Source organism: Falco cherrug, chromosome 19 (genome assembly GCF_023634085.1).
Source record: "Falco cherrug isolate bFalChe1 chromosome 19, bFalChe1.pri, whole genome shotgun sequence".
Taxonomy (NCBI): Eukaryota; Metazoa; Chordata; class Aves; order Falconiformes; family Falconidae; genus Falco; species Falco cherrug.
Window position 1 is genome coordinate 3,331,814 of NC_073715.1, and position 26,961 is coordinate 3,358,774.

A 26,961-nucleotide genomic window follows, 5' to 3' on the forward strand; every position below is an offset into this window, starting at 1 on the left:
TGGGATGGACTGGGGGTGGGGGTGGGGGTGCAGAAGCAGAGTGAGCTCCTGAGCGCAGGTTTGCTCCAACCATGGGAATGACCCCAGCACCCCACCAAGGGGACCCCCCCTGTTCCCCCCGCCCCCCGCCAAGCCGTGCCAGGCACTGGAGTGAGGCGGGATGCCGGGGAGAAGGAGAGCCGTAAAGCCAGCGCATAATCGGCTTTGCCGGGCACAGCGTTGGGGAGCCGCGATGTGAGCGAGCGCGGGCGGGCGGCCGGGGTGCAGGCACAGCCAGGTAGGTGCCCGGGGTGCCCATCCTGGGGGTACCCCCCCCCCCCCCCCCCCCAGTGCTCGGATGCCTGGGTCCCCCCAGCCGTGCAAGTTCACAGCGCCCAGACTTGGGTACCAGCAGGGCTGAGCCGCACGAGGGCAGGGGGTGCCAGGGGGTCTCTGGGGGGTCACTGCCACCATCCAGCTTTGGGGTGGCTTTTGGGGACATGGCAAGGGTACCCACATCCCCCCCCAGGACGGGGGGTTACGGTGGGGGATCACAGGGTGGCACGGAACATGGTGGCTCCAGCGTCACCCCCTCCCTGTGCCACATTTGCCCCCCCATCTCTGCCAGCTCAGGGATGCCAGTGCCACAGCGCTGGGACAGATAACCGGCACAGCGGGTGACACCGAGGAGCTGCAGCGTGTCCCCCTTGCGCCCCAAGGTGGGACCCCAGCCTGACCCCCAACCTTGCACCTCCGGGCTCCAAAAGTCACGAGTTGTGCCCAAAATAGCGGGTTGCTGAGCGCCGGGGGGGGAAGGCGGCTGTGCTGCCGGGACCTTCTGCTCCTGCCCCACCACGCTGTGGGGAGCAAGGAGGTCAGGAGACAAGGGGAAATGTCACGGGTGCTCCCCACACCCCCTGGGACCCAGGCGCAGCGAGACTGGGTCACGCTGGGGAAGGGCTGAGCTGGCAGCATCACCCCGTGTCTCCTCACCACCCTCGGTGGCCCATGGTGACCTGTGAGGTCCCTGCACGGTCCCACGAGGACCTGGCACAGGCCACGGGGACCCTGCACATCCCATGTGGACCTTGCACAGCCCCGTGTAGAGCTTGCATGGCCCGGTGGGGACAATTGCACAGCTCATGGGAACCATGCGCAGCCCTATAGGGACTGTGCACAGCCTATGGGGACCTTGCACACCCCTATGGGGACCTTGTGTCACCCATGAGGAGTGTGTAGAGTGTGTATGGCCCATGGGGACCTTGCACAGCCCTATAGGGACCATGCATAGCCTATAGGGACCTTGCACAGCCTATGGGGACCTTGCACCACCCATGGGGAGTGTGTATGGCTCATGGGGACCTTGCACAGCCCTATAGGGACCATGTACAACCCGTGGAGACCTTGCACAGCCCCACCTGGACTTGGCACACCCCTGTAGGGACCTGGCACACCCCTTTGGGGACCTGGCACAGCCCATGTGGACCTTGCACAGCCCCATGTAGACTTTGCACAGCCCTATAGGGACCATGTACAGCCTATGGGGACCTTGCACAGCCCCTATGGACCTTGCACCACCCATGGGGAGCGCATATGGCCCACGGGGACTTTGCACAGCCGACGGGGACTGTGCACAAGGGTGCCTGTGCCAGAACTCCAGCCCTGCTCCAGCTGGAGCAAAGTGGGGGCTGGGTTTCTCCAGTTCCTCCTGCAATCCTGCAGGGCTGAGCCCCGCTCGGAGCTCCCTCGGGAAGCAAGAGGGGAACCGGAACCCGAAGCAGGGGGCCACGACCCAGTCTCACTCACTCATGCCGCAAGTCTCGGGGTCTCTGCAGAGGCACCCTGGGGTGCTGGGTGGGAACCCTGGGGTTTGGGCACTGCAAACAGACACAGGGAGGGCACCTGCTGGGGACCATCAGGCTTTTTTTTTTTTTGGGGGGGGGGGCGGAAATTTAGCATAAGGGTCCCTTGGAGCAATTGCTGGGATCGGGTAGAGCCAGGACTGACCCCATGTCCAGCAGCCACTGGGGTTGACTGGGCTGGAGCATGGCTGAGCGGGTGCTGGGGGGCTGAGCGGGGGCTGGGGGCTGAGCGGGGGCTGGGGGCTGAGTGGGGGCTGGGGGCCTCACAAGCCCCATGCTGGCCCCCTCTAGGCCCCTGCGTGCCCGGGGGGATTAAGGTCAGGCCGCCCCGCTAATCCCAAGGGTGGTTTAAGACGTGAGCCTGTGCCCCCCTGCCACCCCCAAGGCTGCACCCCAAGGTGCTGCACATCATGGGACAGCCGCAGGGCACCCTTGGTGGGACAAGGCAGGGGTGGGGGGCCCACGGCTGAGCCCTTGGGGTGGGAGGGGGGTGCAGAGCAGCTGCCCTTCCACAGCAGGCTTCGGCTAAGCCTCTGGTGCCGGCGGGCACAAGGCACAAGCTCCTTACGACTCCCAGGCAAAGGCTCCCGACATCCCAAGCCCCGTGGGAACGGGGGGCAGCAGACCCCGGGACCCCTCCCCAGCCCTGGGCAGGGCAGGTACCCCCAGCGTGGGGTGAAAACGCTTGTCCCCGGCTCACTGCTTGTGGGGGTGCTGGTAGGGGCAGAGCAAGAGGGCTGGCACCGCTCCTGGGTGCCCCCCCAGCTTGTGTAATTGCTGGCTGGGCGCAAAGTGACGCACCCAGGGTCACGCAGTGGAGGAGGTGGCAGAGGGAGGAAGCAGTTGGGGGGTGGGGGTTCTGTTTCGGGGCTCAGGGCACCCCGCTCCCACATGGGGGAAGGGGAAGGAGGGTAAGTTCCAAAGGAGAAGTGGGATCTGCCTGCGCCAGCTGGGCCAGGCTGCCCAGCAAGGGAAGTTTCCGGGGAGGGGGGGGGGGGGGGTGAAGTGCCGTGGACCAAAATTGGATGTTGTGGTTGCTGGGGGGGGGGGGGGAGGGGGCGGAGTGTGGGGAGGGGGATATATGTGGCCACTCAGGATCAGCTCATGGTGGCTGCTGGTGGCACCGTGACCGGGCCCTGAGCCCCCTCCCGGGACCCCCCAAAGGCAGGAGGGGACAGGCAGCCAGAGCCAGCACTGCGCGTCTGGGGGGGGGTGAGCAGAGCCGGGGGGCTGAGACAGGGTTGCAGAAGTGGGGGTGCAGGGGTGGGGTGTGGGTAGGGGGGAGCAGGGAGGGGGTGCCAGGATGCAACACAGAAACAGGGGTGCAGAGATGGGGGTGCAAGGATGCGGTGTGGGAAAGGGGCTACAGAGGTGGGGTGCAGGGATGCAACACAGAAACAGGGATGCAGAGGTGGGGCACAGGGATGCTGTGTGGATATGGGGGTGTAGAGATGGGGTGCAGGGATGGGGGTGCAGGGATGTGGTGGATATGGGGGAGCAAGGACGGGGTGAAGGGATGCTGTGTGGATATGGGGGTGTAAAGATGGGGTGCAGGGATTGGGGTGCAGGGACGTGGTATGGATATGGGGGAGTAAAGGTGGGATGCAGGGATGCAACACAGAAACAGGGATGCAGAGTTGGGGTGCAGGGATGTAGGTGCAGGGGTGTGGTGTGGCTATGGGGGTGTAAAGATGGGGTGCAGGGATGTGGGTGCAGGGATGCGGTGTGGATACGGGGGAGCAGGGATGGGGCACAGATACAGGGATGCCAAGATGGGGGTGCAGGGACATGGCACAACCAGAGGGGTGTAAAGATGGGGTGCAGGGATGTGGTGTGGCTACGGGGGTGCAGGGATGCATTGTGGATATGGGGGCACAGGGATGGGGCGCAGGGATGGGGCGCAGGGATGCGGTGTGGGTATGGGGGTGCAGGGATGGGGCGCAGGGATGCAGTGTGGGTATGGGGGCGCAGGGATGGGGCGCAGGGATGCAGTGTGGGTATGGGGGCACAGGGATGTGGTGTGGGTATGGGGGCGCAGGGATGCAGTGTGGGTATGGGGGCGCAGGGATGCGGTGTGGGTATGGGGGCGCAGGGATGGGGCGCAGGGATGCAGTGTGGGTATGGGGGCGCAGGGATGAGGCGCAGGGATGCGGTGTGGGTATGGGGGTGCAGGGATGGGGCGCAGGGATGCGGTGTGGGTATGGGGGCGCAGGGATGCGGTGTGGGTATGGGGGTGCAGGGATGGGGCGCAGAGATGCGGTGTGGGTATGGGGGCGCAGGGATGCGGTGTGGGTATGGGGGCGCAGGGATGGGGCGCAGGGATGCGGTGTGGGTATGGGGGCGCAGGGATGGGGTGCGGGGATGCGGTGTGGGTATGGGGGTGCAGGGATGGGGTGCGGGGATGCAGCACAGATACAGGGATGCCAAGATGGGGCGCAGGGACACGATGCGGTTCTGGGGGCGCCGGCACGTGCCGGGAGGGGTGCTGGCGGGGGCGCGCCGGGGGGGGCTCGGGGGGGGGGGGGGATGCGGAGGGCTTCCTGCGCGTGGCCGCGCACCTCCGCGGGGGGTGGGGGCGGGCGCGTGCCCGCCCGGTGCACGCGCGCGCCGGGCCGGGGTGCAGGGGTGGCCGTGCAGGGGCGCGGGGTGCGCAGCCGTGCCCCCCCCCCCCCCGCGCCGCCCCGGCCCGGTGGCCCAGGCGAGCCCGGCCGTAGCCATGGCGATGTGAGCGGCGGCCGCGGGCCCCGCGGGGATGCTGGACCCGCCCGGGCGCGGGCGCTGCCACAGGTCGGTACCGGCACCGGGGCCGGGCAGGCGCGGGGGGGGGCGGGGAGAGCCGGGGCGGATGGTGGTCGCCATAGCGGGGACCCCCCCAAGCAGCTCTGACATTGCCGGGCGGTGACAAAGGGGCTGAGGTCCCAGCGGCGGTGAAGCCCCCTCACCAACCCCGCCTTGCATCCTCGCCTTTGCACCCCCCCAGCCCCCTTTCTCTCCCCCCATCTCCGGTGCATCCCTCCGCCCCCCCAGCTCCCTCTGTGCATCCTCCTGCCTCTTCAAGGCTCTATCTATCCCCCCCGTTTGCATCCTGCCCTTCACATCCCCCACCTCCTGGATCGCTCACCCATCACCCCCTGCACCCCCCAGATTTCCCCCTGCATCCCCCCATACGCTCACAGCATCCCCCCCCCCCCCCCCCCCCCCTTGCTTTCTATCTTGCTCACATCCCTTCCTGCTCCAGCTTGGGAGGGGGGATCAAAGGAGCCTCCCCCAGCCCCAGCCGGGCTTCCTCAGCCCCTGACTGGTGCTGGAAGCACCCCAGAACCCCCCACCCACGGCACAGGGGTGCTCCTGGGGGGTGACATGGGCAGGGGGTTGGGATCAGGTGGCAGGGAAGGACCACACTCTGCCCTGCTGCTGGGCGACCCCGGTTCCCAGCCACTGGGGAAACTGAGGCACGGGGAAGGTGCGGCAGCCAGGAGCTCAGTGCCGATGTGGCCCCCAGCTCCACGTCTGCCCTGGGCCACCACGTCTGAGCACAGGCCGTGTCCCAGGACAGGTGAACCCGCTTTTTGCACTGATGGTGGGGGGTTATCAGCAGCGTGATCTTCCCCGGCTTGGAGGGAATCTGGAGAGCGCTTGGGTCAGGGGACCAAGTGCCGTGTCCCAAGTCCCATGGAGCTACAGCCATGGAGAACCTGGAAGCACCAGGGAAAACCCACACCCCCCCAGGGAAAACCCACCCCCCCAGCACTGCGAGGCCCTTGGTGACACTGGCCTCCACGTGCCAGGAGGCTGTGATGGCCCAGGCCACCAGGAGGGACAGGGCTGGGACAACACTTCCAACGCCTCTGGAGCATCCCTGAGGTCATCCCTGTGTCAGAACTGTCTCATCCTGGGGGGACACTCTCAGGGGGCTCCCCCCAGCCCCACCACGGTCCCCCCTGAACCTTCAGCCTCACCGAGGAGCTTCCAGTCCTTTTCCCATCCCTCCTCCCCCTCTGCTGGCCCCGGTGGCTCCAGCCCAGGGCAGAACAATGCGGCTGGTCCAAGGCCCCGTTTTCCAGCCAACCCTTGGCCAAGTGGGAAATCCGGGGCAGAGTAACCTACTTTCTGGGTTTGACAAGGAGCTTTCTGTCCCAGCCAAGCAAGGTGGCAGGGGGGGGGCACTGCCCTGCCAGGGCTGGGGGTCCCAGCAGGCGGATGGCTGGTGGCACCAGGGGAAGGCAGGTAAGGAGGCCCCGGCAGGGCAGGATGGTCCTCAGCCTTGTCTGGAGCAGGATATTGGGGTACCTCAGGTGAGGCTGTGGGGTTGGGGGGACACCAGGGCTTTGGCTTCGGTGGGTTTCTCGCCCACAGGCGTCCCAAAGCAAGACGATGGAGCATGCAGGGGTCCTGGCTGCCACGACCGCTATGGGCTGGGGGTGGGGGGGCGATGCTCGGCCCCAGGGGGCTGGTTTTGGGGGGCAGTGCTCCACCCCATGGGGTTTTTGTGGGGGGCGATGCTTGGCCCCAGGGGCTGTTTGTTGGGGTGATGCTTGGCTCCAGGAGGCTGGTTTTGGGGGGTAGTGCTCAGCCCCATGGGATTGTTTATGGGGGCAATGGTTGGCCCCATGGAGCTGTTTGTGGGGGGCGATGCTCACCCTCAGGGGCTGTTTGTGGGGGTGATGTTTGGCCTTAGGAGCTCTTTGTGGGGGGCAATGCTCAGCCCCAGGGGCTGTTTGTTGGGGTGATGCTCAGCCCCATGGGACTGTTTGTGGGGGACGATGCTCAGCCCCAGGGGCTGTTTGTTGGGGCGATGCTCAGCCCCAGGAGTCTGGTTTTGGGGGCAGTGCTCAGCCCCATGGGGTTGTTTGTGGGGGCCATGCTCAGCCCCATGGAGCTGTTTGTGGGGGTGATGCTCACCCTCAGGGGCCATTTGTGGGGGGCGATGCTCAGCCTCAGGGGCTGTTTAAGGGGGGGTGATGCTTGGCCCTAGGGGCTGTTTGTGGGGTGATGCTCGGCCCCATGGATCTGCTTGTGGGGAGCAATGCTTGGCGCCAGGGGCTGTTTGCGGGGTGATGCACAGCCCCATGGGGCTGGTTTTGGGGGGCAGTGCTCAGACCCAGGGTGTTGTTTGTGGGTACCACGCTCAGCCTCAGGAAGCTGTTTGTGGGGGGCGATGCTCAGCCTCAGGGGCTGTTTAAGGGGGGTTGATATTTGGCCCCAGGGGCTGTTTGTGGGGGCGATGCTCATCCCCATGGATCTGCTTGTGGGGGGCGATGCTTGGCCCCAGGGGCTGCTTGTGGGGTGATGCTCGGCCCCAGGGGGCTGGTTTTGGGGGCAGTGCTCAGCCCCATGGGGCTGTTTGTTGGGGGGATGCTCCAACCCGCTGTTGATCCTCACAGTCCCACCATTGCTTTGCTCTCACCCCAAAGATTCCCCCAAAGCCCAGAAGGGAACCCAGCCATCTGGGCACCCCATTTCCTACCCTGTCCCCCCCTGGGCACCCCAGCTGGAGGAGCAGAGCACCCGGGCTCCCATCCCAGCTCCCTCCAGCAGGCTTCGCTGCCTTCCCGGCTGGGGTGCGAGGCAGGCGAGGGGGGAGCAGGCCCCCGCTGCCCCAACCTGCCGAGGCTCGTCCTCTTCCAGCAGGACTTTCTGGTTCCAGCAGTCCCCGGCGGGGCCACGCTGGGCTGGGCTGGGCCGCAGCAAACCCTGCCACGAGCTGGGCTGGGAGCCTGGCAGTGCGGCAGGATTTGGCCAAGTGCTGGGCATGGGCCTGTGGGGGTCTTCTGGTTGCAGCCCCCCGGGGCCAGGCACCCGCTGGGTGACGATGCTCCAGGGGTGGAGGTGAGCCAGCTCTGTCCTCGCCCGCCGGAGAGGTAATGTCACTTGCTGGGGACACGGTGGCCGCCTGCAAGGGGTCTGGGGGACCACGTGGCTCTGCAGACGTTGCCCCTTCCCCACTGCTTCTGGAAAGAGCTGCAAGACGCCGGGGGTGTCCCATCCCCCCCAGTTTTGCGGAATAGAGGAATCATGGAGGAATCGCTGCTGGGGACGGGCACTGTGGGGCTCTGCGGGGGCAGGGCAGGAGCATCTGGGCAGCCCTGTGCCGGGGGTGGGGGTCCCGCTCTGGGGAGCCCAGCAAGGCGTGGGGACATCTCCGTCTGCCCTGGGGTGGCAGTGGGAAGCTCGTACCCACATTTGGGGGCCACGCACGGCTTCAGGCAGCGGAGCCCCACGCCCCCCACCCCCCACCCCTCGTGCTGGGTGCTGGCTTCCCCCCTCTCATTTCCGCTCGGTGACACGCAGCGCTTACCCTAACCCTCACCCTTCCCGCAGGGATCGTGCTGGGACCCTCCAGGGGTGCATCCCTGCCGCCCCCCGCCATGCCCACAGCTGCCCTCCGCCTGCTCTGTGGTGTGGTGGTGCCGGCTGCCATGCTCTGCGCCGAGCCCCTGCCCCGCGTCGCTTTCCTCGGCGGTGAGTATGGGGCAAAAGGGCTGGGGGCAGGATGGGGACAAGCTGGGGGGACACCCCCATCCCCCCCATCAGCTTGGGGGAGCAGCCATCCCCAGGGCTGAGCATCCAGCATCGGGGACCTGGTGCTCTCCACCGCAGCATCCCCATCTCCTTACCCCATGTGGGGCAGGGGGAAGGTGGTGCTGGGGTGGGTGCTGGTGGCAGCGGGGCGATGCAGGGGGCTACGGGACCATTTTTGCGGGGGGTAGGTGTAAGGTGGCCGGTTGGCACCCAAACACCTCGGGGAGTGGGAGGTGGGTGCCCCCCCAGGGTGCGGTTGTGGCACCCACCTGGCACCCAGGAGCTGCTTCAGGGCCACCTGGGGTGGAGGAAAGAGCAATAGGGTGCTGCGTCCGGGTGGCAAGGGAAGGGGGTTGGTGGTGCGGGGTGCTGGTGAGGTTTGGGTGGGCAGGGGGGGTCTGCACCCCCATGGCAGGGCCATGCCCTCCGAGGCGCCCGCCTGCGCTGCCACTTCCCCTTCCCCATGCAGCCATTCCGAGAACTGCAAAATGCGGATGGTGGGGGGGGGGGGGTTCCCTGTTTCGATGGCTGGCAGGGGCAAAGAAGAAACCTGTGGCCCCCCGCTGTGCTTGAGGGCACCGGAGGGGCTTGTAGCCCCCCAAGGTTGGCACCATGGGGTGGTGCACCCCCACATTGCCCCATGGCTGTGGCCCCAAAGCATCCCAGGCAGAGCTTGCGGCCCAAAAAACATCCCCCATTTCTTGCAGGAGAGCAAAGCGGCGTGGCTGGGGGGGCTTTGCAACTGGGGGGGCGTCCAGCTCCTGCGGTGGGACCCCAGGGGGCCGGGGGTGTGTGTCAGAGCTGAGTGGGGAAGTGGGGGCAGCGATGGGGGGCTGTGAGGGGAGCGGTGCACCCCGTTTCCTATGTCAGAGGTGACACGAGTCAGATGGTGTCTGCCTGGGGCTGCTGGTGGTACTGGGACCCGTGTGCGCGTGTCTTGGCCCCCCGTGAACTCCCTTTGCTCCTGCCAGGAGACCCCCGACGGTCCCTGACCCATTTCAGCCAGGACAACGTCTCCCACTACGACATCTTCCTCCTGCACGAGAGCGAGGAGGAGCTGTATGTGGGGGCGCGGGACCGGGTGCTGGCCCTCAACATCAGCAACCCAGGCAGCATCCGTGCCAAAGCCTCGGTGAGCCCCTCCTGGGGAGCTTGGGGGGGGGGGGGGGGGGGGGGGGGCTGTCCCGTGCTGTGCCTCAGTTTCCCCACTCAGGCTGGGGGCGGGGGGTGGCCCGGCTCAGCAGCTGTGGACCCTCTCCCTTCCCTCCACAGATAATGTGGGGACCCACGGCCGAGAAAACCTCCGAGTGTGCTTTTAAGAAGAAGAGCCAGGAGGTGAGAAAGCACCGTGGGAGGTTTGGGGAGGGGTCCACAGGGAGGCTGGGGGGGGGGGGGGGGGGGGGGCGGGACATCGCACAGCCACAGGGATGCTCAGCCCCCCCGGCTCTGCTCTTTCCCCCTCACAGACCGAATGCTTCAACTTCATCAGGGTCCTTGTAGCTGTGAACCAAACCCACCTCTACGTCTGTGGGACCTACGCCTTCAGCCCCGCGTGCACGTACATCGTAAGTGCCAAGCCCCACCGCGGACGGGGACGGGGACGGGGACGGGGACGGGGACGAGGACGGGGATGGGGACAGGGAGGGCTCGCCAGACATATCGTAGCATTGCTATCAGGAGCCACAAAACACCAGCCCAAGCCCCCCAGCGGGGTGGGGGAACCGCAGCACGGGATGGATGGGGGTGCTGGGTGCCCCCCACCAAGGTTTCATGCACGTCAAGAGCCCCCAGTGTTTCTTACTGTGGCTGCCAGCGGCTTTGTACCTGCCAGCTCAGATGCAGGTGGTAAAAAAAGATAATTTGGGGTCCTGGTTGCTTCTGGGCAATGCCAGGCAGCCCATCCCTGCCTCAGTTTCCCCACTTGTCGAGCAGACGGCGAGTGCCGACGCTTCCCCGCAGGGGCTCCCAGCCGTTTCTTGCAGGTTTTGGGGTGTGTTTTAACCCCCTGGGCTGGTTTTCCCCCCCTTTCCCACAGCGCCTGGAGAACTTCACGCTGGTGTCCAGTGGCAGGGGACAACCTTTCCTGGATGGGAAGGGCCAGTGCCCCTTCGACCCCCAGCACACCCACACGGCGCTGCTGGTGGGTGAGTACGGGGGGTGGGCACCCAGCCCTGGCGTGGAGGCGAGGTGGGGGGTGGGGTGGGGGGGTCCCTGACGCCGCTCACCCCCTCCCCATCCCGGAGCAGACGGTGAGCTCTACGCTGGCACCATGAACAACTTCCAGGGCAACGAGCCCATCATCTCCCGCTCGCTGGGCAGCCGGACCCTGCTCAAGACGGACGCCTTCCTCCGCTGGCTTTCGGGTGAGGGGGGTCGGGACCCCCGGCTGCCCTCCCCTTCCCTCTGCCTAGGGATGGGGGGTCTGTAGCAGCCCCCCCCCTCCCCCTCACGCCTGCCCTTGGCTGTGCCCCCCCCAGCCGACGCCGCCTTCGTGGCCTCCTTCAGCATCCCTGGAGATGACAAGGTCTACTTCTTCTTCGAGGAGACGGCGGATGAGTTCGATTTCTTCGAGCGGCTCCTGGTGCCGCGGGTGGCCCGTGTCTGCAAGGTGGGTGCAGGGATGGTGACGGAGGAGGAGGATGGGGGTCCCCCACCCTAGGGCTGAGCAGCCCCCTGGGTCCCGCAGAGCGACGTCGGGGGAGACAAGGTGCTGCAGAAGAAGTGGACCACGTTCCTGAAAGCCCAGCTGGTGTGTTCGCAACCCGGCCGCTTCCCCTTCAACGTCATCCATCACGCCTTCGCCCTGCCCCGCCGCCATGGCGGGGGCCGACTTCTACGCCGTCTTCACCTCGCAGTGGTGAGTCCTGGCGCCCCAGGGAAGGGGCTCTGGGTGCCCTGGGGACCCCCCCTCCGTCCTCCCCACGCTCACCTCGCCATCCCTGCAGGCAGGCGGGCAGCGCCGCCGTCTGTGCCTACAGCCAGGAGGCCCTGGAGGAGGTCTTCGAGGGCAAGTACAAGGAGCTGAACAAGGAGAGCTCCCGCTGGAGCGTCTACAGTGGCCCCGACATGAGCCCCCGCCCCGGCAGCGTGAGTGCTGCCCACCCCCGGGGGACAAGACCCTCCTGGGGGGACGATGCTGGTCCCCGTGGGGAGCTCTTTGGCTGTCCCAGTTTGCCCTAGGGTGGTGCAAGTGGGATGGGAGAGGGGGAGGGTCCCTCGGCACCCAAGTGATGCTGGCGTGGGGCAGCCTGGTGGCACATCTCGCCCCCCACTGCTCCCCCTGCCTCAGTTTCCCCACGCCGGGGGGCACAGGAGGATCCCCCCGCAAAGAGTTGAGTGTGGGGACGTGGCAGAATGGGCTGGGGATGGGAAAGGGGAAGGGTCCCTTGGTACCCAAGTGATGCTGGTGTGGGGCAGCCTGGTGGTGCATTGCCCCCCACTGCTCCCCGTGCCTCAGTTTCCCCACGCCAGCACTGACTCCTCTCTCCCTGCAGTGCTACATGGGCCCCTCCTCCGACAAAGCCCTCACCTTCATGAAGGACCATTTCCTCATGGACGGAGGTGTCACCCACCCAGGGGCGGCCGCTGCTGGTGAAGACGGACGTCACCTACACGCGCATCGCGGTAGACGAGATCCGTGGCGTCTCAGGGACCACCTACCGCGTCATGTTCCTGGCCACTGGTGGGTTTACGTGGGGGGCACACGCACAGGGTGCCTGGTCACCCTTCTTTTAGCCCCCCCCCCCCAAACACCGGTGACGCCCCCTGTGCCCCCGCAGCGGAGGGTTTCCTGCACAAAGCGGTGGAGCTGCCCAGGGGTCCCCACATCGTGGAGAGCATCCAGCTCTTCGGGACGCCGGAGCCGTGAAGAACCTCCTGCTGGCCCCGGGGAAGGTAGGGGACGGGGAGCGGGGTGACCCAAAAAGCCCACCCCAAACCTGGTGTGGAACACGGGGGGGTTCAGCCCTGCTCCTCTCCCTCCCCAGGGGATGCTCTACGTGGGTTACTCTGGTGGCGTCCTCCAAGTCCCATTGGCCAACTGCAGCCTGCACCGGAGCTGCGCCGAATGCGTGCTGGCGCGGGACCCGTACTGCGCCTGGCACAGCCTCGAGGGGTCCTGCCAGCCCACCCGCTCAGCCCAGGACATGTGAGCAGGGCAGGGGGAGCAGCGGGAGGAGGGTGGGCGGGGGGATGCGGACGCTACCGGGATGCTGATGCCGCTCTCCTGGCCGCAGGAGCGCGTGGCTGCAGGACGTCGAGGCAGGGAGCCCGGCCACCGTGTGCCACCGCGGGAGGAGCGTGGCCATGCCCCGAGCCTGGGGGGCACAGGAGGATCCCCCGCAAAGAGTTGAGTATGGGGATGTGGTGGGATGGGCTGGGGATGGGAAGGGGGAAGGGTCCCTTGGCACCCAAGTGATGCTGGCGTGGGGCAGCTGCTCCCTGTGCCTCAGTTTCCCCACATCTGGGGGGCACAGGAGGTTCCCCCCCAAAAAATGTTGAGTGTGGGGACGTGGCAGGACAGGATGGGAAGGGGAAGGGTCCCTCGGCACCCAAGTGCTGCTGGTGTGGGGCAGCCTGGTGGCGCATCCCCCTATCCCCCCCAGCTGCTCCCCATGCCTCAGTTTCCCCACGCCTGGGGGGCACAGGAGGATCCCCCCGCAAAGAATTGGGTGTGGGGATGTGGTGGGATGGGCTGGGGATGGGAAAGGGGAAGGGTCCCTTAGCACCCAAGTGATGCTGCTCCCCCTGCCTCAGTTTCCCCACATCTGGGGTGGCACAGGACTAGCCCCCCCCTGAAGAGTTGAGTACTGGGACATGGTGGGCCAGGCTGGGGACGTGGAGGGACAGAGGATGGGGTGCATCACCCTGCTGTCCCCCTCCTCACGCCGCAGGGCTGACCCCCCCGCTGAACGCCGTGGTCCGTCTGCCGTGCCCCCACCGTTCCGCCCTGGCCACCTACCGCTGGCAGCAGCCGGGGGGGGGCCGGGGGGCCACGGCGCTGCTGCCGGACCACACGCTGGTGGTCATCGTGCAACGGGGCACCGCCGGCACCTACACGTGCCAGGCCACCGAGAACGGCTACACGTGGCCCGTGGCTCAGTACCACCTGCGGGACCCCAGCACCCCCGAGGAGGGTTTGCCCTGGGGGGGCTCAGCCCCCAGCCCCCAGTACTCTTACTGGCCCCAGTTTGTCACCGTCACCGTGCTGCTGGCCGTGACGCTGGCGGCCGCCGCCGGCCTGGCTCTCCTGGGCTACCATGACCAGCTGAAAGCCAGGAGCAAGGTGAGGGGGTGCAGCGCGCCCCGCAGCCCCCCCGGCCAGCGCCGCGAGAAGGTGCCCCTCAATGGGGGCACCCCGGAGCCCCCCACGCCCGGAGCCCCCACCGAGGAGGAGGAGGACGACGAAGGCTCCCGTGCTTGCTGCCTCCAGCTCGACGGGGACGTGGATGCTGATAACAACAGGGTCCGCGTGGCGGGGCGGGACACGGTGTGATGGCGATGATGGGGCGGGGGGGGACCATGGCGGGGGGGGGATATGGGTGTTATGAATGTGAAAATTTATTATTTTTTTTATTTAATACATGTTTTTAACATAAGGTACCATTGGGGGGGGGGCTGGGTGCAGCGGGGGGGCAGCAAAGGGGTAGGATGAGGGGGGGGGTGCAGAGGAGGAATGAGGACGGGGGGGACGACAACAGTGGGGGCTCGGTGGGTGCTGACACCAGTGTCACCCCAGGAAAAAAAACTGGATTCCATAAAAAATCCCAAATGGGATGGATGGGACAGGCTCCATGGGGGGGGGCACCCACCCCCAGAGAGCCATGGACCCCCCTCCCCCCCAGCTCCCCCCCCCATTGGCCCCAGCTGCTTTTTTGATGACCTTTTTTTTTTTTTTTTTTTTTTTAAGACGAACCAGCTGTACATGTTCCTGCTCTTTGTACATTTGATTCTATTTTTTTTAATTATTATTAAAAAGGAAAAGCTGCTGTGTTGCGCTGCTGGGCCCCAGGAGCAGTGCCAGGAGAGCGGTGACACACGTGGGCGTGCAAGGTGTGCATGCATGCATAGTGGGCGTGCGTGTGCAAGGTGGGGGCGTGCAAGGCGTGCACAGGTGCAGTGGTGCATGCACACCCAGGGTGTGTGTATGTGCGGGGAATGCGCACTCCTGTGCAACACCAGGGGTGTGCAAGGGTGCAACATAGGCATGCATGTGTAGTGCGTGTGCAAGGTGGGGGTGTGGACAGGTGCAATGTGTGCATGCCCGTGCAGTGTGTGTGTGGAATGTGCATTCACGTGCAACACGGTGGTGTGCAAGGGTGCAAACATAGGCATGCCCATGCTGTGTGTGTGCAGAATGGGCCTGCGCGTGCAATGTGGGGGTGTGAAAGGTGTGGGTGCACACACAGCGTGTGTGTATGTGAAGGGAATGTGTGCTCCTGTGCAACACGGGGGTGTGCAAGGGTGCAGCACAGGCATGCATGGGTACTGTGCATGTTGAAAGTGCATGCATGTGCAAGGTGGGGGTGTGCAAGGTGTGCACAGGTGCAACACGTGTGTATGCACAGTGTGTGTGTAGAATGTGCATTCACGTGCAACATGGTGGTGTGCAAGGGTGCAAACATACGCATGCACATGCAGTGTGTGTGCAGAAAGGGCCTGCGTGTGCAATGTGGGGGTCTACAAGGTGTGCATGCACGTGCAGTGTCTGTGCTGAATGTGTGTGCATGCACAATGCGTGGGTGTGCAAAGTGTGCATGCAGAATGGGCCTGCCCATGCAATCTGTGAGTGTGCAAGGTGCACACAGGTGCAACACGTGTACGCACGCGCAGTGTGTGGCATGTGCATTCACATGCAACACGGTGGTGTGCAAGGGTGCGATATATGCATGCCCGTGCAGTGTGCATGCAGAGCGGGCATGCATGTGCAAGGTGTGGGTGTGCAAGGTGTGTGTGCACATGCAGTGCGCGTGCAGAACATGCATGCATGTGCGGTGTGGTGGTGTGCAACATATACATGCCTGTGCAGTGTGCATGCAGAGCGGGCATGCGTGTGCAAGGTGGGGGCATGCAAGGTGTGCAGGGGTGCAACACGCACATGTGCGCGTGCAGAGAATGCGTGCACTCCTGTGCAACACGGGGGTGTGCAAGGGTGCAGCACAGGCATGCACGGGTAGTGTGCGTGTTGAATGTGCATGCATGTGCAAGGTGCGCGTGTGCAAAACGAGGAGCAAGGAGCCGGGGGGGTGCACCCCCACCCCCCGGGAGGGGGAAGGGCCCCCTTACACCCGCCCGTCGCTCCCATCCCCGCGGTGCGTCGCTGCCGCTCCCCCCGCGGCTGTGCCCTCTGCCCTCCCAGCGGCCCACGCCTGCACCCCTCCCGGAAAGCCGCAGCCGCAGCCAGGCGGTAAGAGCCGCTGGCCCTTTAAGGGCGGTAACGAAACGCTGTCCCTTTAAGGCGAGGGCGCCGCTCTGCGCATGCGCGCTGCCCTTCCCGCCCGCCTTGCCGGGGCGCAGCGGCCGGCATCTTTACTGCGGCCGGAAGTGCGAGCGATCACTTCCGGAGCGGCCTCTGCCCTTTCCCAAGATGGCGCCCGTGCTCGGGCGCTGATTGCTCGGGCGGCGCGCGAGGCCCCGACGCCCTACCGCCGTTCACTTCCGGCCGGCGGCCGCTGAGGGGGGGGGGGGTAGCGGCCATGGGGCGGTGGGACCGGCCGGCGGCGGGGCGGGACGGGACGGGGGCCTCCCCTGCGCCGGCCTGAGGTGAGGGGGCGGCGGAGGCCGGGCCTGTGCCGCGGGCCGGGCGGCGGGGGAGCGGCTGGGCGCTGGGCCGGGAGGAGGAGGCCTGGCCTGGGCGGGGGTGGCCCGGCTGGGGGGCGGCTGAAATGGGGGGGGCGATGGCGAGCAGCCGGGGGGCTGGTTGGGGACGTGCAGAGGAAGCGGGGTGAGGGGGGGCGGGTTGGATGTTGGGGGGGGGGGCTGGGGCCAGACCTGCCTGGCTGAGGCGGCGGGGGCTGCGCCATTGAGCCCAGGGGCAGCTGGGGGAGGGGGTGGGGGTCCCTGCGCCTCCGGGGCTGCAGGGGGCAAAGCTACGTGCAGGGGGGGCGAGAGGGGGACATGCCTGCGGCGTGGAAGCAGGGTGCTGGGAAAAGGCTGCTCGTCCTCCGCACAGCTGCTCAGCGCCCGGTGACCTTGAGCAGGTCCCGTGCCGAACGCCGCGCCTGTTCGCCGCCTTTACAGCACATCAGGAGGGATTTTGTGGTCGGCCCCGACGTAAGCGCTGAGATGGCTTCACCTACACGGTAGGCGGGTGGCTCGCTGAGGCGGCTGCCCGGCTCCTGCCCGCGCCTCCCAGCGTACCGGGGTGCTGGCCTTAGGGCGGCTGTGCCTCATCGCTTACAGAGAAGCAGCTGCTCACAGAGGAGCTGCACAGCTTCAGGGAGGCTGGGTTTATATGTGCTTCCATCCCAGGGTGTGATCGTAGGATGGGTTGGCTTAGAAGGCATCTCAAAGGTCATCCAGTCCCACCCCCATGCCCCGGGCAGGGCCACGTCCCACCAGCCCAGGTCGCTCTGAGCCCCGTCCAGCCTGGCCTTAAGTGCTTCCAGGGCTGGGGCACCCACAGCTGCTCTGGGCCGCCTGTGCCAGCGCCTCGCTGCCCTCACAGGAAAGAATTTCTTCCCAATATCTAATCTCAATCTCCCCTCTTTCAGCTTAAAGCCGTTCCCCCTTGTCCTATCGCTACAGGCCCTGCTAAAAAGTCCCTCTCCAGCTTTCTTGTGAGCCCCTTTAAGTACTCTTCAGTGCTGCTCTAAGGTCTCCCTGGAGCCTTTTCTTCAGGCTGAACAACCCCAGCTCCCTCAGCCTGTCCTCAGAGGAGAGGTGCTGCAGCCTCTGATCATCTTTGTGGCCTCCTCTGGACTCGCTCCAACAGCTCCATGTCCTGGAGGCCCCAGAGCTGAATGCAGCGCTGCGGGGGGCGGGGGGGGGGGCTCCCCAGAATGGAGTAGAAGGGGAGAATTCCCCCCTCCTCACCCTGCTGGGGGTGCAGCCCAGGAGACTGTTGGCTTTCTGGGCTGCCAGCACACATTGCTGGCTCATATCCAGCTTTTTATCACCCCCCAGGTCCTTCTCTACAGGGCTGTTCTCAATCCCTTCCCCGCCCAGCCTGTATTTGTGGTTGGGATTGCCCTGCCCCACGTGCAGGACCTTGCACTTGACCTTGTTGAACTGCACGAGGCCACCCCTCGAGCCTGTCCAGTCCCCTCTGGATGGCATCCCTTCCCTCCAGTGCCTCGACACCCCACCCCCACCCCCCCCCAGCTTGGTGTCGTTGGTATTTAAGGAGTGTAACAGTAAAGACTGGGAGAACGGAGCTGCCTGCTCAGACCAGGTTCGGCATAGCGTGGCACGGATAAAAGGCTTCACATCTGAGGCTTGTAGTGGATTTCTTTGATCTCGTGCTTTCCCACTTGAGAGGATCTCCACAGGCAACCGCATAGAGCGGCTGGGGCTTGGAAAGGCGGCGTTGCCGCTGGCTTCTGGATGGTTCCCAGGCTGTCCTGCTATGGCATTAGTATGCCGAGCAGGAGACGTCCTCGGCCAGGGGTACACAAAGACCCTGTCTTTTATTTGCCAAAGAATCATATTTAGGTACAGCTGCAGCACAACCGGTTTGGGGGACGGCTTGAGGGGGCTGCACGAAAAAGGAGATAAATTGCTGGGCTGTTCATACTGAGTTGTGGTCCGTGTTTAGAAGACTGAAGCTGTAACCTGTAGGTTATACTACAGACTGGCGAGAGAGCAGCATCGGGTGCAGTCTGCTGGGTAATCCTCTGCTTTAATTTCTAGGCAGAAATTCAAGAAATGTGTTTCTGTTCACGGTGAGAAGTCACCGTCTGTATAGGTCTGATGAAGTGTCGTTTTGGTGTGAAAACTTCCAAGTGCACAGAATGGTTCCATGACCTGGAAGAGAAGCTGGTGTACTTGTATTTCGTTTTAGAGGGTAGGTCGGTTCTTTTGAGATTTAGCAATTATTTTTATGTCTTCCCTAAGTTAGTTGAAAGATCATCAACGAGTTACTGAAACTGGATGTGACTGGATCACTGCTCTGAGCAAGGCCCTAGATTTAATTTCTGGAAAAATAAATGCTCTGAGCAAAACTCTTGTCTTGGCAGAGCAAGAATTGTGATGGTGGTGGTCAACTGGGAGCATCCCTGGTGATGCTGGGATGCTTTCCCTCTTCACACCCCCGCCCCCACCCCCCCCCCACCCCCCCTGCAGGAGGAATGTAGGGCTTGGAAGGGCATGGATTGCTTGCGGGCCCTGGGATTAAAGTGGCATTGTCTTTCTAATTTAGATCCTGAATGAAAGGAGTTAGTAGTAAGAATTCAAAGAAAGTACAGTTATTTCCTCAAGGAGGTTATGGCTAAAATTGTAAAACCGAAGCACTATAGCACGTAAAACTAAATAAAACTCAAGGCTACTTTTTTTGTTGTTACTTATTCTCAGTATTGCAGCAGTGAGGATTTTTCTTAGGTGCACCTTCAACCCTTCATGTGGGGAGCTCTGTTACATATGGTCCAGTTTTTGGAAGGCAGAGGAATTTGGGGTATGGAGTAAACCCTCAGGCTTCACCAGGAAATTGCATTGGCTAGACTTCATCTCATTTATTTTTTTTTTTTTTATAAAATATTAAGCTAGTGGGACTCCTAACAAGAATAAAATTACGTTTTCGTAGGTGCTGTGTGCAGATAATTCCTGTGTAGGAAGCTTTCTGCTGTCTAATTATGCCTGTATTAGTGAACCAGTAATACTGTAATTATAATTAAAGCAATACAACTTTTGTTTAGACAAGCCATGGCGTTTGTTATGCGCTGTCTGTCGAGTCAATTGGCTGGAATGATGGAGTGCCGTTTTTCTTTGTCCTAGGTAAAATAGGGTTTCCCCCACCCTCCCTCTTGCACCCGGGTGCCCGTAGGTCTTTTTAATGTCACCGTCCATCAGCAGTGGGGGCAGCCTGTAACGCTGTTTGCTGATGTTAAGCAAATATTTTGGTGGCAGATAGGCGATGAAACGGTCTCTTAATAGTACCCCCCTGCCATAATTTCATAATCATAAATTTCTTCTCTAGGTAATTTTGTTTTGTTGCTGTTATTTCTAACCAAATGGCTCTTGACTGTTCGAGCTCTCTGCATGAAACCTGCAATTTGGAGACATTTGCACCGTGGCCTTTTTGCATTACGCTGGTAACGTAAAATGGCCCCCAAACTGGTGTTGACTGCATCTGCTGTTAAATTTCAGCGAATTGAAAGTGAATCTGTTTTCACAGCTCTGGTTTCGGCACGCTTGTTCCCTTTCCTGCCTTTGCAAGTGGAGCTACTTGGTATTGCTCTGCTCCCCGACGCTTCGGCTTGTGCCTGCGCACAGACTTCAAATACCCGTTGGCCGGAGCCTGGGATATAAGCTGTGATGCAGCTGCAGTCAAGCTTTTTCTAAAAATTTAGCCATCTGTTATTCCAGAAGACCCGTAGATTTTTTTTGATAGGGGAAGAAAGTCCTTGTGCTCCGTGAAATGATCAGTTTCACACGGAGTTGGTTCTTTGAGATGCTCTTCTCTCTTTGCTTGCATACCCCTGGCCCTGCAAGGAGGTGTAGCTTATTCCGGGCTTGGTTAATGATGCACCACGTTAGAGCAAATTACAACCAGGAGGGAGGCGGGTGGAACTGCAGAGTGTCTCGTCCTGGGGAAGCCGCTGTTGGTGACTGAGGCGCAGCGGTAGGGCATCAGGGGCAGGAGCCAGGCTCGGAATGCCAGAGGAGGCTGAACCAGGCCCTCCCCTCCTCATCCCTCCGTTCCTGCTGCTCCGAATGCTGCCAAAACTGGAAGCGCGGCAGGTTTGTGAGTGTTACCGTACCAGAAGTGGTGATGCAGTGCTGGAAGTGAGGATGAACTTTGCTCGCCTGAGCTGAAAAGCATGGTTAGGCACTGCCTAACTGAGAAATCGCTGGGCTGTGATTTTTTTAACCTTTTCTTTTCAGGGTCGTGGTCATCAAATGTGGAGACTCTGCACGGCTGTTTGCATTTGCCTAGTTCTCCCATTGTTGCTCCTCTTTTTGCAGCCTTCTCCTCCCCCTTCCCTGGCTGGCATCACCCTCCAGCTTTAGGAAGGTCAAAATAGAAACGCCCAGAAAAACAGGTCTAATTTGTGCAGGGAACGCAAACGGAGCCTTGTCATTTCCTTCTTTGTACAGAGCCTGGAACTGAAAAGTGACGTCCTGACATCCAGGAGCATCCCAAACCCGGAATGACTGGGGAGAAGCTGCTTTGGCTGACAATCCATCTTCCTGCGCGTTCGTGGCAAGGTAGTGCGAGCTGTCGGAGCCGTGCTCTTCCCTTGTGGATCTCAAAGCTGCTTCGCAGAGTCTGGAGCGTAGCGAGACCTGCCGTGTGTGCGGGCTGCTGTTAAAGAGTTTAACGAATAAACTGTGGTGACATCGGAAGGTGCTGCCATCAAGCACGCAGCACGGCCCTGCTTCCTGAGGTTACAGCCCCACCGCTCTGCCCGCAGGATGGTCTGTGCCAGGGTTGTCTCTGTGCTTGAGGAAAATCGGCAGAGTCAGGTGACGTAGGCTAATTGACGTGCTTAATCATCTACTGAACGTGTCTCTCGTTTCAGATGCCGGCCCTTCCAATCTAGTCGGTCGAGATCGGAGGTCTGAGCCTGGATCTGCTCTGTATTTTTGAGGTAGATCCGGGACATACCACCTCTCCTGCCCCGCTCTGAGGAGTCATGGAGGACAAACGCAACATCCCCATCATTGAGTGGGAGCACCTGGACAAAAGGAAATTCTACGTGTTTGGGATTTGCATGACTATGATGATCCGGGTGAGCGTTTACCCTTTCACGCTCATCCGGACGCGGCTGCAGGTTCAGAAGGGCAAGAGCCTGTACAACGGGACTTTTGATGCTTTTGTGAAAATCCTGCGGACAGAAGGGACAGCTGGGCTCTACCGTGGCTTTTTGGTCAACACTTTCACCCTGATCTCTGGACAGTGCTATGTGACGACATACGAGCTCACTCGGAAGTATGTGTCACGGTACAACAACAACAACGCCGTGAAGTCTCTGGTGGCCGGTGGCTCAGCCTCCCTGGTGGCCCAGAGCATCACGGTGCCCATCGATGTGATCTCCCAGCATCTGATGATGCAGAGGAAGGGGGAAAGCATGGGCAGGTTTAAGGTGCAGAACCAAGATGGCAAGCGGATGTTGGTCTTTGGCCAAACCAAGGACATAATTGTACAGATTTTCAAGGCCGATGGCTTTAGAGGCTTCTACAGGGGCTATGTGGCCTCGCTGCTCACCTATATTCCCAACAGCGCGGTCTGGTGGCCCTTCTACCACTTCTATGCCGGTAAGTGAAAGGACCCTTTGAATGCATCTCATCCCAGGAGACCTAGAAGCCCCCCAAAACTGACTCTGAAACTGTGGATCCAGCGGGATTTGCTTTCTCTCTTTGATTTTTGGGGTGGGAGCAGAACCTGCCTTGAAACAAATAGCCGTATTCAATGTAAACGAATTCTGCAGGCTCCGGGGGGAGGTTTAACAGAGTGGCACCGGTTTAAATGCAGAGTTAAAGAATGGGGGTTCAAGTGCTAGAGGACTTAAAACGAGGTGGCTTTAGGCAAGAGGGACTTGAAGCATCTCCTTTAAACTTTCTCTTCTGCTAATCCCAATTATTGCTTACTTTTTGCACGGAAGTGAGGGAAGCTGTTGTCTGGCACTGGGCAGAGTTTTGCAGCCACCGTGTGAGTATAATTCGTCTTTCAGTTCACGTGGGCGCAGGAATCTTGTAGGTAGCAAAAAGACTTCCACAGCCCCAAATCTCTTAGCAAAACCAAACGGGAGGCAGAGACAAATGCCAAGTCTTCCGTGGTTTTCTGTCTTAAGAGCGTGCCTCAGTTTCCCTAGCTTTGAAACTGGCACCCAGCTTTGCGATATAAAACTACACGTAAGAGTATGTTCTGTCTCCCTAGCTCAGCTCTGGTAATCCTTAGGGTGTTCCCAAATGCTAAAGATATTGGTCAGCTGAGATTTTTCCTCCCCCCTCCCTTGCCTCTGATAATCCTTTAGATTTCTGTCCTGCAGCTTTGCATGTGGTTTTTAGACTATTATTTACCTAACAGCAATCTGTCTAAAAATGGTGATAATGAGAGGCATAGCTTTCCCTGTGCTAGGCTTAAATATATCTTGGAAATCACCTGCTCTTGAAAATACAGGTGTCTTGGATGTCTGGTTTGCTTTTCAGAGTGGGCGCTTTCTGGTAGCAATGGGGAGCGCTGGTTACGCGTCAGTGCTGGGTTTAAATAGCAACAGCAGCTTGTGATGTTGGTCCAGTCTGAACTTTTTTGGGAGCACTTGCCTTCCCTCTCCATGTCAACGTTTTTTAATACCAAAATCCACTGTGTTAATTGCAAGACTTTGATGCCAGAAAGGTTCAAAAAGTGAACGTCTAAGAACAAGCAAGTTAATACGGAGAGAACAGAGCTTGCCTTCTTCAGCTGTTTGCTCTCTTTTCTAGTTTTTCGCGGTGATAATCAAGATGATGCTAGACATAAGCCCCAGCTGTCAGTACACCTCTAGTTTGGCTGCCTTTTTTAGTCCTCTGCCCTGGTCTCGGCCGGCAGCGGTCACTGAACCTCCCTCGGGGCTCAAAGTACACTGCTGGCAGCGATTCCGATCCGTGTGCCGAGCCGCCGGCAGAGCACCTTCCTTCCCTCTTGCCAGGCAGGCACAACCACCACGTCATCCAAAGAACCTGGGACTTTGGGACGGTCTTCCGTACAGCTTTAACCCATAAAGAGCATGGGAGATTCCCATCCCATTGGCCGGGTAGCAGGAGCAGAATGAGGAAATCCTGGCGATCAGCAGTACATCGCGCTTTTCTCCTTAGAGATTCCACGGCGGGATGCCGTCTAGATTTCTCTTGGACAATGCGCTCGATGGTCGTGACAGCTTTCTGGATCTGCGTGAATCTCTGCAGATGACTGATAGCCTTGTCTAAAAGTTTCCCCCCTGCCTTTTAAAAGGGGGGGTGGGAGGGTGAGAATGTTTCCATGTTCTATTTTGGGGACGTAGAAGCTTGTTCTGCCCTGTTGGCCCTGCAGGTCTGAGCGCCGCTGTTTGGGCTGCTGGGAGGCTGTGTGATGGAGCACTGAGCCGTGGGGGTGTTTACAGCCTCGCTCCCCACGCTTTGATGCAAAAAGCACCACTTAGACGTGGCGTGGGAGGAGGTGACAGGTTGGGTATCACAGGTTCTGCCCACCGCAAATCAGCTTAAATTAGGAGGTGGAATTAAGGGATTGATAAGCAGCCACTTGTCTGAAACTTTCTCTCTCTCTCTCCCGTTCCCAGAACAGCTTTCTGGCTTGACTCCTAAAGACTGTCCCCATCTCCTCCTGCAAGCTATATCGGGGCCGCTTGCAGCTGCGACGGCTTCCACGCTCACCAACCCCATGGACGTCATCAGGGCTCGGGTTCAGGTGAGAGCTCAGCCTGCTTGGCGTGTCCGTGGGCCACAGCAGCGTGACGCAGGGGTGGGGTTCGCTCCCAGCTCTTTGATCTCTGCGGCTTCAGGTGCGCTGCTCCCCTTTGCAGGTTGTTCCGTCCTAGATATCGCGCTGCTTAATTTGCACTCGGCATTAATTGGAGGCGGCTCAGGTAGCAAGGCTGGCTTTTCGCCTACGTGGGCTGCTCAGATGAGGTTTCCCAGCAGATGTGGCATCCTTCAGAAAAGGAGGAGTGCTTCTGGCGGTGTCGCTTGTAGTGAGACTCGAGCTGTTGTGTTGATCCAGCCCCCTCTAGATGGAGGCAGGTGGGAGGACGGAGGTGGTGGGTCTCAGAATCCCGGTTACCATTGCCTCTGGGACTTCTTGCTTCCCCCCCACTGCCCTTGGAGTTCTGGAGACTAGGTCCACGTTACTGAACTGGCTGCTCTGTGGTTTCTAGAGTCATCAGTTGGAGCAGAACCCCAGAGCAGCTCCGCGTGAAGCCTGGCAGCTCTGTGAATGTTTGTTCTGGCTTTGCAGGTGGAAGGCAAGAGCTCCATCATCCTCACCTTCAAACAGCTCATGGCGGAGGAAGGCCCCTGGGGCCTGACGAAAGGCCTCTCTGCTCGCATCATCTCGGCCACTCCTTCCACCATCGTCATCGTGGTGGGCTATGAAACTCTGAAGAAGCTGAGCCTCCGCCCAGAGCTGGTGGATTCGAGACACTGGTAGAGGCAACTGGGGGAAGAGCGACGTTCCTTTTGAATCCTCTGAATTTGAACCATCACGGTTGAAGGCTCAGGAGGAGAGGCAGCTGCTGTCTCCCTTGTCTCTGGGTGGTTTCACAGTACAAGGCAGAAGCAGGAGCAACCGCAGTTCACCTCTTTAGATTTGATTGTGATGCAGCCAGCGCTCTGCTGCTCTTTCTGCTTAAAACCGTCAAAATGTGACCTTCGGCGAGGCTGTTTGCCCGTGGCAGCACATTGAAGAGCAGCCAGGTGTGTGAACGCATCCTGGCAAGTTCTGAATTCCCTTTTTTTAAATTAAAGACTTACTGGCTGAAGCAAAAAGCCAGTTTATTCTCTAAATTATTTGAATTCTTTGCCAAACCTTCCGAGGAGGGGAGTCTAACAGACTGCAGCAGAGCCCTCTCGTGGGTTGGGTGCCGACTGCAGTTGTACTGTGGCAAGCTGGAAGAATAGAATAGACCGGTAGATTTCTTCACTTGCCCGCGTTTATTTCTAGAAGATGTGAGACAAGAGTAACCTGGAACCACTTAAGACCTTATTTACCGCGTTTCGAATAGATCCCTACATACCTTTTTGTGTATGTTCTTGGAAAACGTTTCCTATCTCATCCTTTCAAACAGCAAGCGGGCTGATAGGCAAGTTAGGAGTTGAGCTGGCTATATGTCGTTAGCTGATGACAATTGTGACACCTAACCGATGTTTTTAATCTGTTATTTAATTATTTTTTAATTTTTTAATTTTTTTTTTTTAATTTTAGGGAAGCTTATTCTGATTTCTGGGAGACTTGAGTGGTTGTTCTGTGGCCTTGTTCGATGTGAGTGTCCATACTGCATGTTCGGTGTGGCTGCTGCCACTTCCCACCTTTTAGTTAGTTTAAGCACAAAGGAAACATCAAGTTTGGAAGTGTCGGATTGCTGTGCTGCCGGCAGCCGAAACGAGAACTCAATGTGACTTGAGCTAGCCCTGGATGTGAGGTGGGGAAGGAAAAAAGAAAGAAAGAAACAAACAAAAAAAAAAAAACAACTTGTACTGGCTTTTGATCCAGTTCAAACCTGATTGGCATGTTCATATTGAATAAGGAGTAATGGTTCGCTAATACGTTGTAAGTTTCAATCCTGCTTATCCTGTTTGGGAAGGGCAAGGACGATTCTTTGCACACTCTTGCTGGATCAGAATCTGAAGCGATGGTCTGTGTCTTTTACCAGATGCAAACTTGCAGGCGAGTGATGAAGCAAGAGGCTGCTCTTTGGAAAGGAGGAAGGAAGGGCTTGTTTGACCCCACTCTGCCGGTCTCGGTGTGTGAGAGCCACCTCTCACAACGCCAGCCTGCGCGTGGTGCCCGTCCCAGTTAGTTGTGTGTCTGAGGGGGTGCGAGATGCACCCCCACATACCAGCTCGTGTCTGTTCACCTCGCTGCCGTAACGAGGAACTCTTGGCTGTAGCGTTGGTGGTGCTCTTGGCTGTCTTCTCACCTGGGACTTGCTGAGTGTGGCTTTCGCCTTCCTCCCGACGTCGGCAGCTCAGCCCGTGCTGAGACTGGATGTGCCGCGGTTTCTTGCCAGAGGTGGAACCAGTACAGACAGACGCTGCTGGAGTTGGAGAGACTTCTATATTTAAGGGCAGAACTCGGTTATAAGATACTGTACTGCATAATGAGGTTGCAGATGAGTCATCCAAGGCCTTTTTAATCCCATCTTTGTTTTCTGCGGCGTTAAATAAGGTGGTGTCCGCCTGAGCCGCTGACAGAGCTGTGTGTCCTGCAAGCTGCTCTTCTGTCACGGTTTTGTCATTTAAAAGACGATGCCAGCCGGCTCTTTCTGTACTAGCCAAACAGCGGCATCACCAGATTGCGGGAGGTGTCCTGAGTAGCCCCGCGCTCACAGGAAGGCGGTAGTAAGGCCGATATTAACAAAATAATCATCAGCCTCTGCTGATTGCCAGTGGGGGAAGTCCAGGTGTGTGTCGAGGACCTGGCAGGTGGCACAAATGTAAGAAGACACTCTCAAGCTTAATATTCCTCTCTTAACCAGCGAAGTTCTTGACAACTAATAAAACTTCAGAGACCTTCAAGTTTGATGCCTGAGTTCAAAAGATGTTTGTCTCAGCAAGGGCGCTCGCTGCGGGAGTCTGATGGGTTCTGTCGTTTCATGATGCTTTTTTTTTTCTCTCCTGGTTTTTGTGTTTTGCCTTCTGAGGTAGCACTAGATGACCTGGAAACATGACGGTGACAGCACGTAAGGCTGAACACGCCAGAGAAAATCAGGCTGAAGCGTGTGCGGCACCAGGAGTTGCCAGCCCAGAT

The 26,961-nt window shown here is 60.4% G+C and overlaps 2 protein-coding genes across 7 annotated transcripts; both read left to right on the forward strand.

Moving 5' to 3' along the window:
- The first annotated feature begins 5,072 nt into the window (after nucleotides 1-5,072).
- Nucleotides 5,073-13,870, forward strand: SEMA4A (semaphorin 4A). The gene is given in 19 exon segments (XM_055696866.1): nucleotides 5,073-6,068; nucleotides 8,163-8,303; nucleotides 9,335-9,495; nucleotides 9,636-9,698; nucleotides 9,830-9,928; nucleotides 10,399-10,507; nucleotides 10,610-10,726; nucleotides 10,841-10,971; nucleotides 11,050-11,184; nucleotides 11,186-11,220; nucleotides 11,309-11,450; nucleotides 11,858-11,922; nucleotides 11,924-12,045; nucleotides 12,143-12,226; nucleotides 12,229-12,257; nucleotides 12,350-12,510; nucleotides 12,599-12,710; nucleotide 12,760; nucleotides 13,256-13,870. Coding segments are annotated over 19 exon segments (2,502 nt in total). The 5' UTR covers nucleotides 5,073-5,875; the 3' UTR covers nucleotides 13,858-13,870.
- A 2,104-nt stretch (nucleotides 13,871-15,974) lies between these two features.
- On the forward strand, nucleotides 15,975-26,735 carry SLC25A44 (solute carrier family 25 member 44). Of its 6 annotated transcripts, none has more exons than XM_055696814.1 (5): nucleotides 15,975-16,124; nucleotides 20,616-20,726; nucleotides 21,041-21,776; nucleotides 23,777-23,904; nucleotides 24,451-26,735. In XM_055696814.1, the coding sequence occupies exons 3-5, from the start codon at nucleotides 21,155-21,157 to the stop codon at nucleotides 24,640-24,642; spliced, it is 942 nt and encodes a 313-aa protein (XP_055552789.1). In that variant the 5' UTR covers nucleotides 15,975-16,124; nucleotides 20,616-20,726; nucleotides 21,041-21,154; the 3' UTR covers nucleotides 24,643-26,735. The 6 variants fall into 6 exon arrangements, 5 of the variants coding, with proteins under 5 accessions (XP_055552789.1, XP_055552790.1, XP_027654875.1 ...); XR_003558221.2 differs by lacking the exon at nucleotides 15,975-16,124 and having other exon boundaries at nucleotides 18,051-20,726; nucleotides 24,451-24,908; nucleotides 25,417-26,735; XM_027799074.2 differs by lacking the exon at nucleotides 15,975-16,124 and adding an exon at nucleotides 18,051-20,258.
- The last annotated feature ends 226 nt before the right edge of the window (nucleotides 26,736-26,961 follow it).

Excerpts from the sequence above, each read along its gene's own strand:
- SLC25A44 (XM_055696815.1), top strand. The coding sequence starts at position 21,155 with ATGGAGGACAAACGCAACATCCCCATCATTGAGTGGGAGCACCTGGAC. Across the intron at positions 21,777-23,776 it reads CTTCTACCACTTCTATGCCG|AACAGCTTTCTGGCTTGACT; the intron begins GTAAGTGAAAGG and ends TCCCGTTCCCAG. Across the intron at positions 23,905-24,450 it reads TCATCAGGGCTCGGGTTCAG|GTGGAAGGCAAGAGCTCCAT; the intron begins GTGAGAGCTCAG and ends CTGGCTTTGCAG.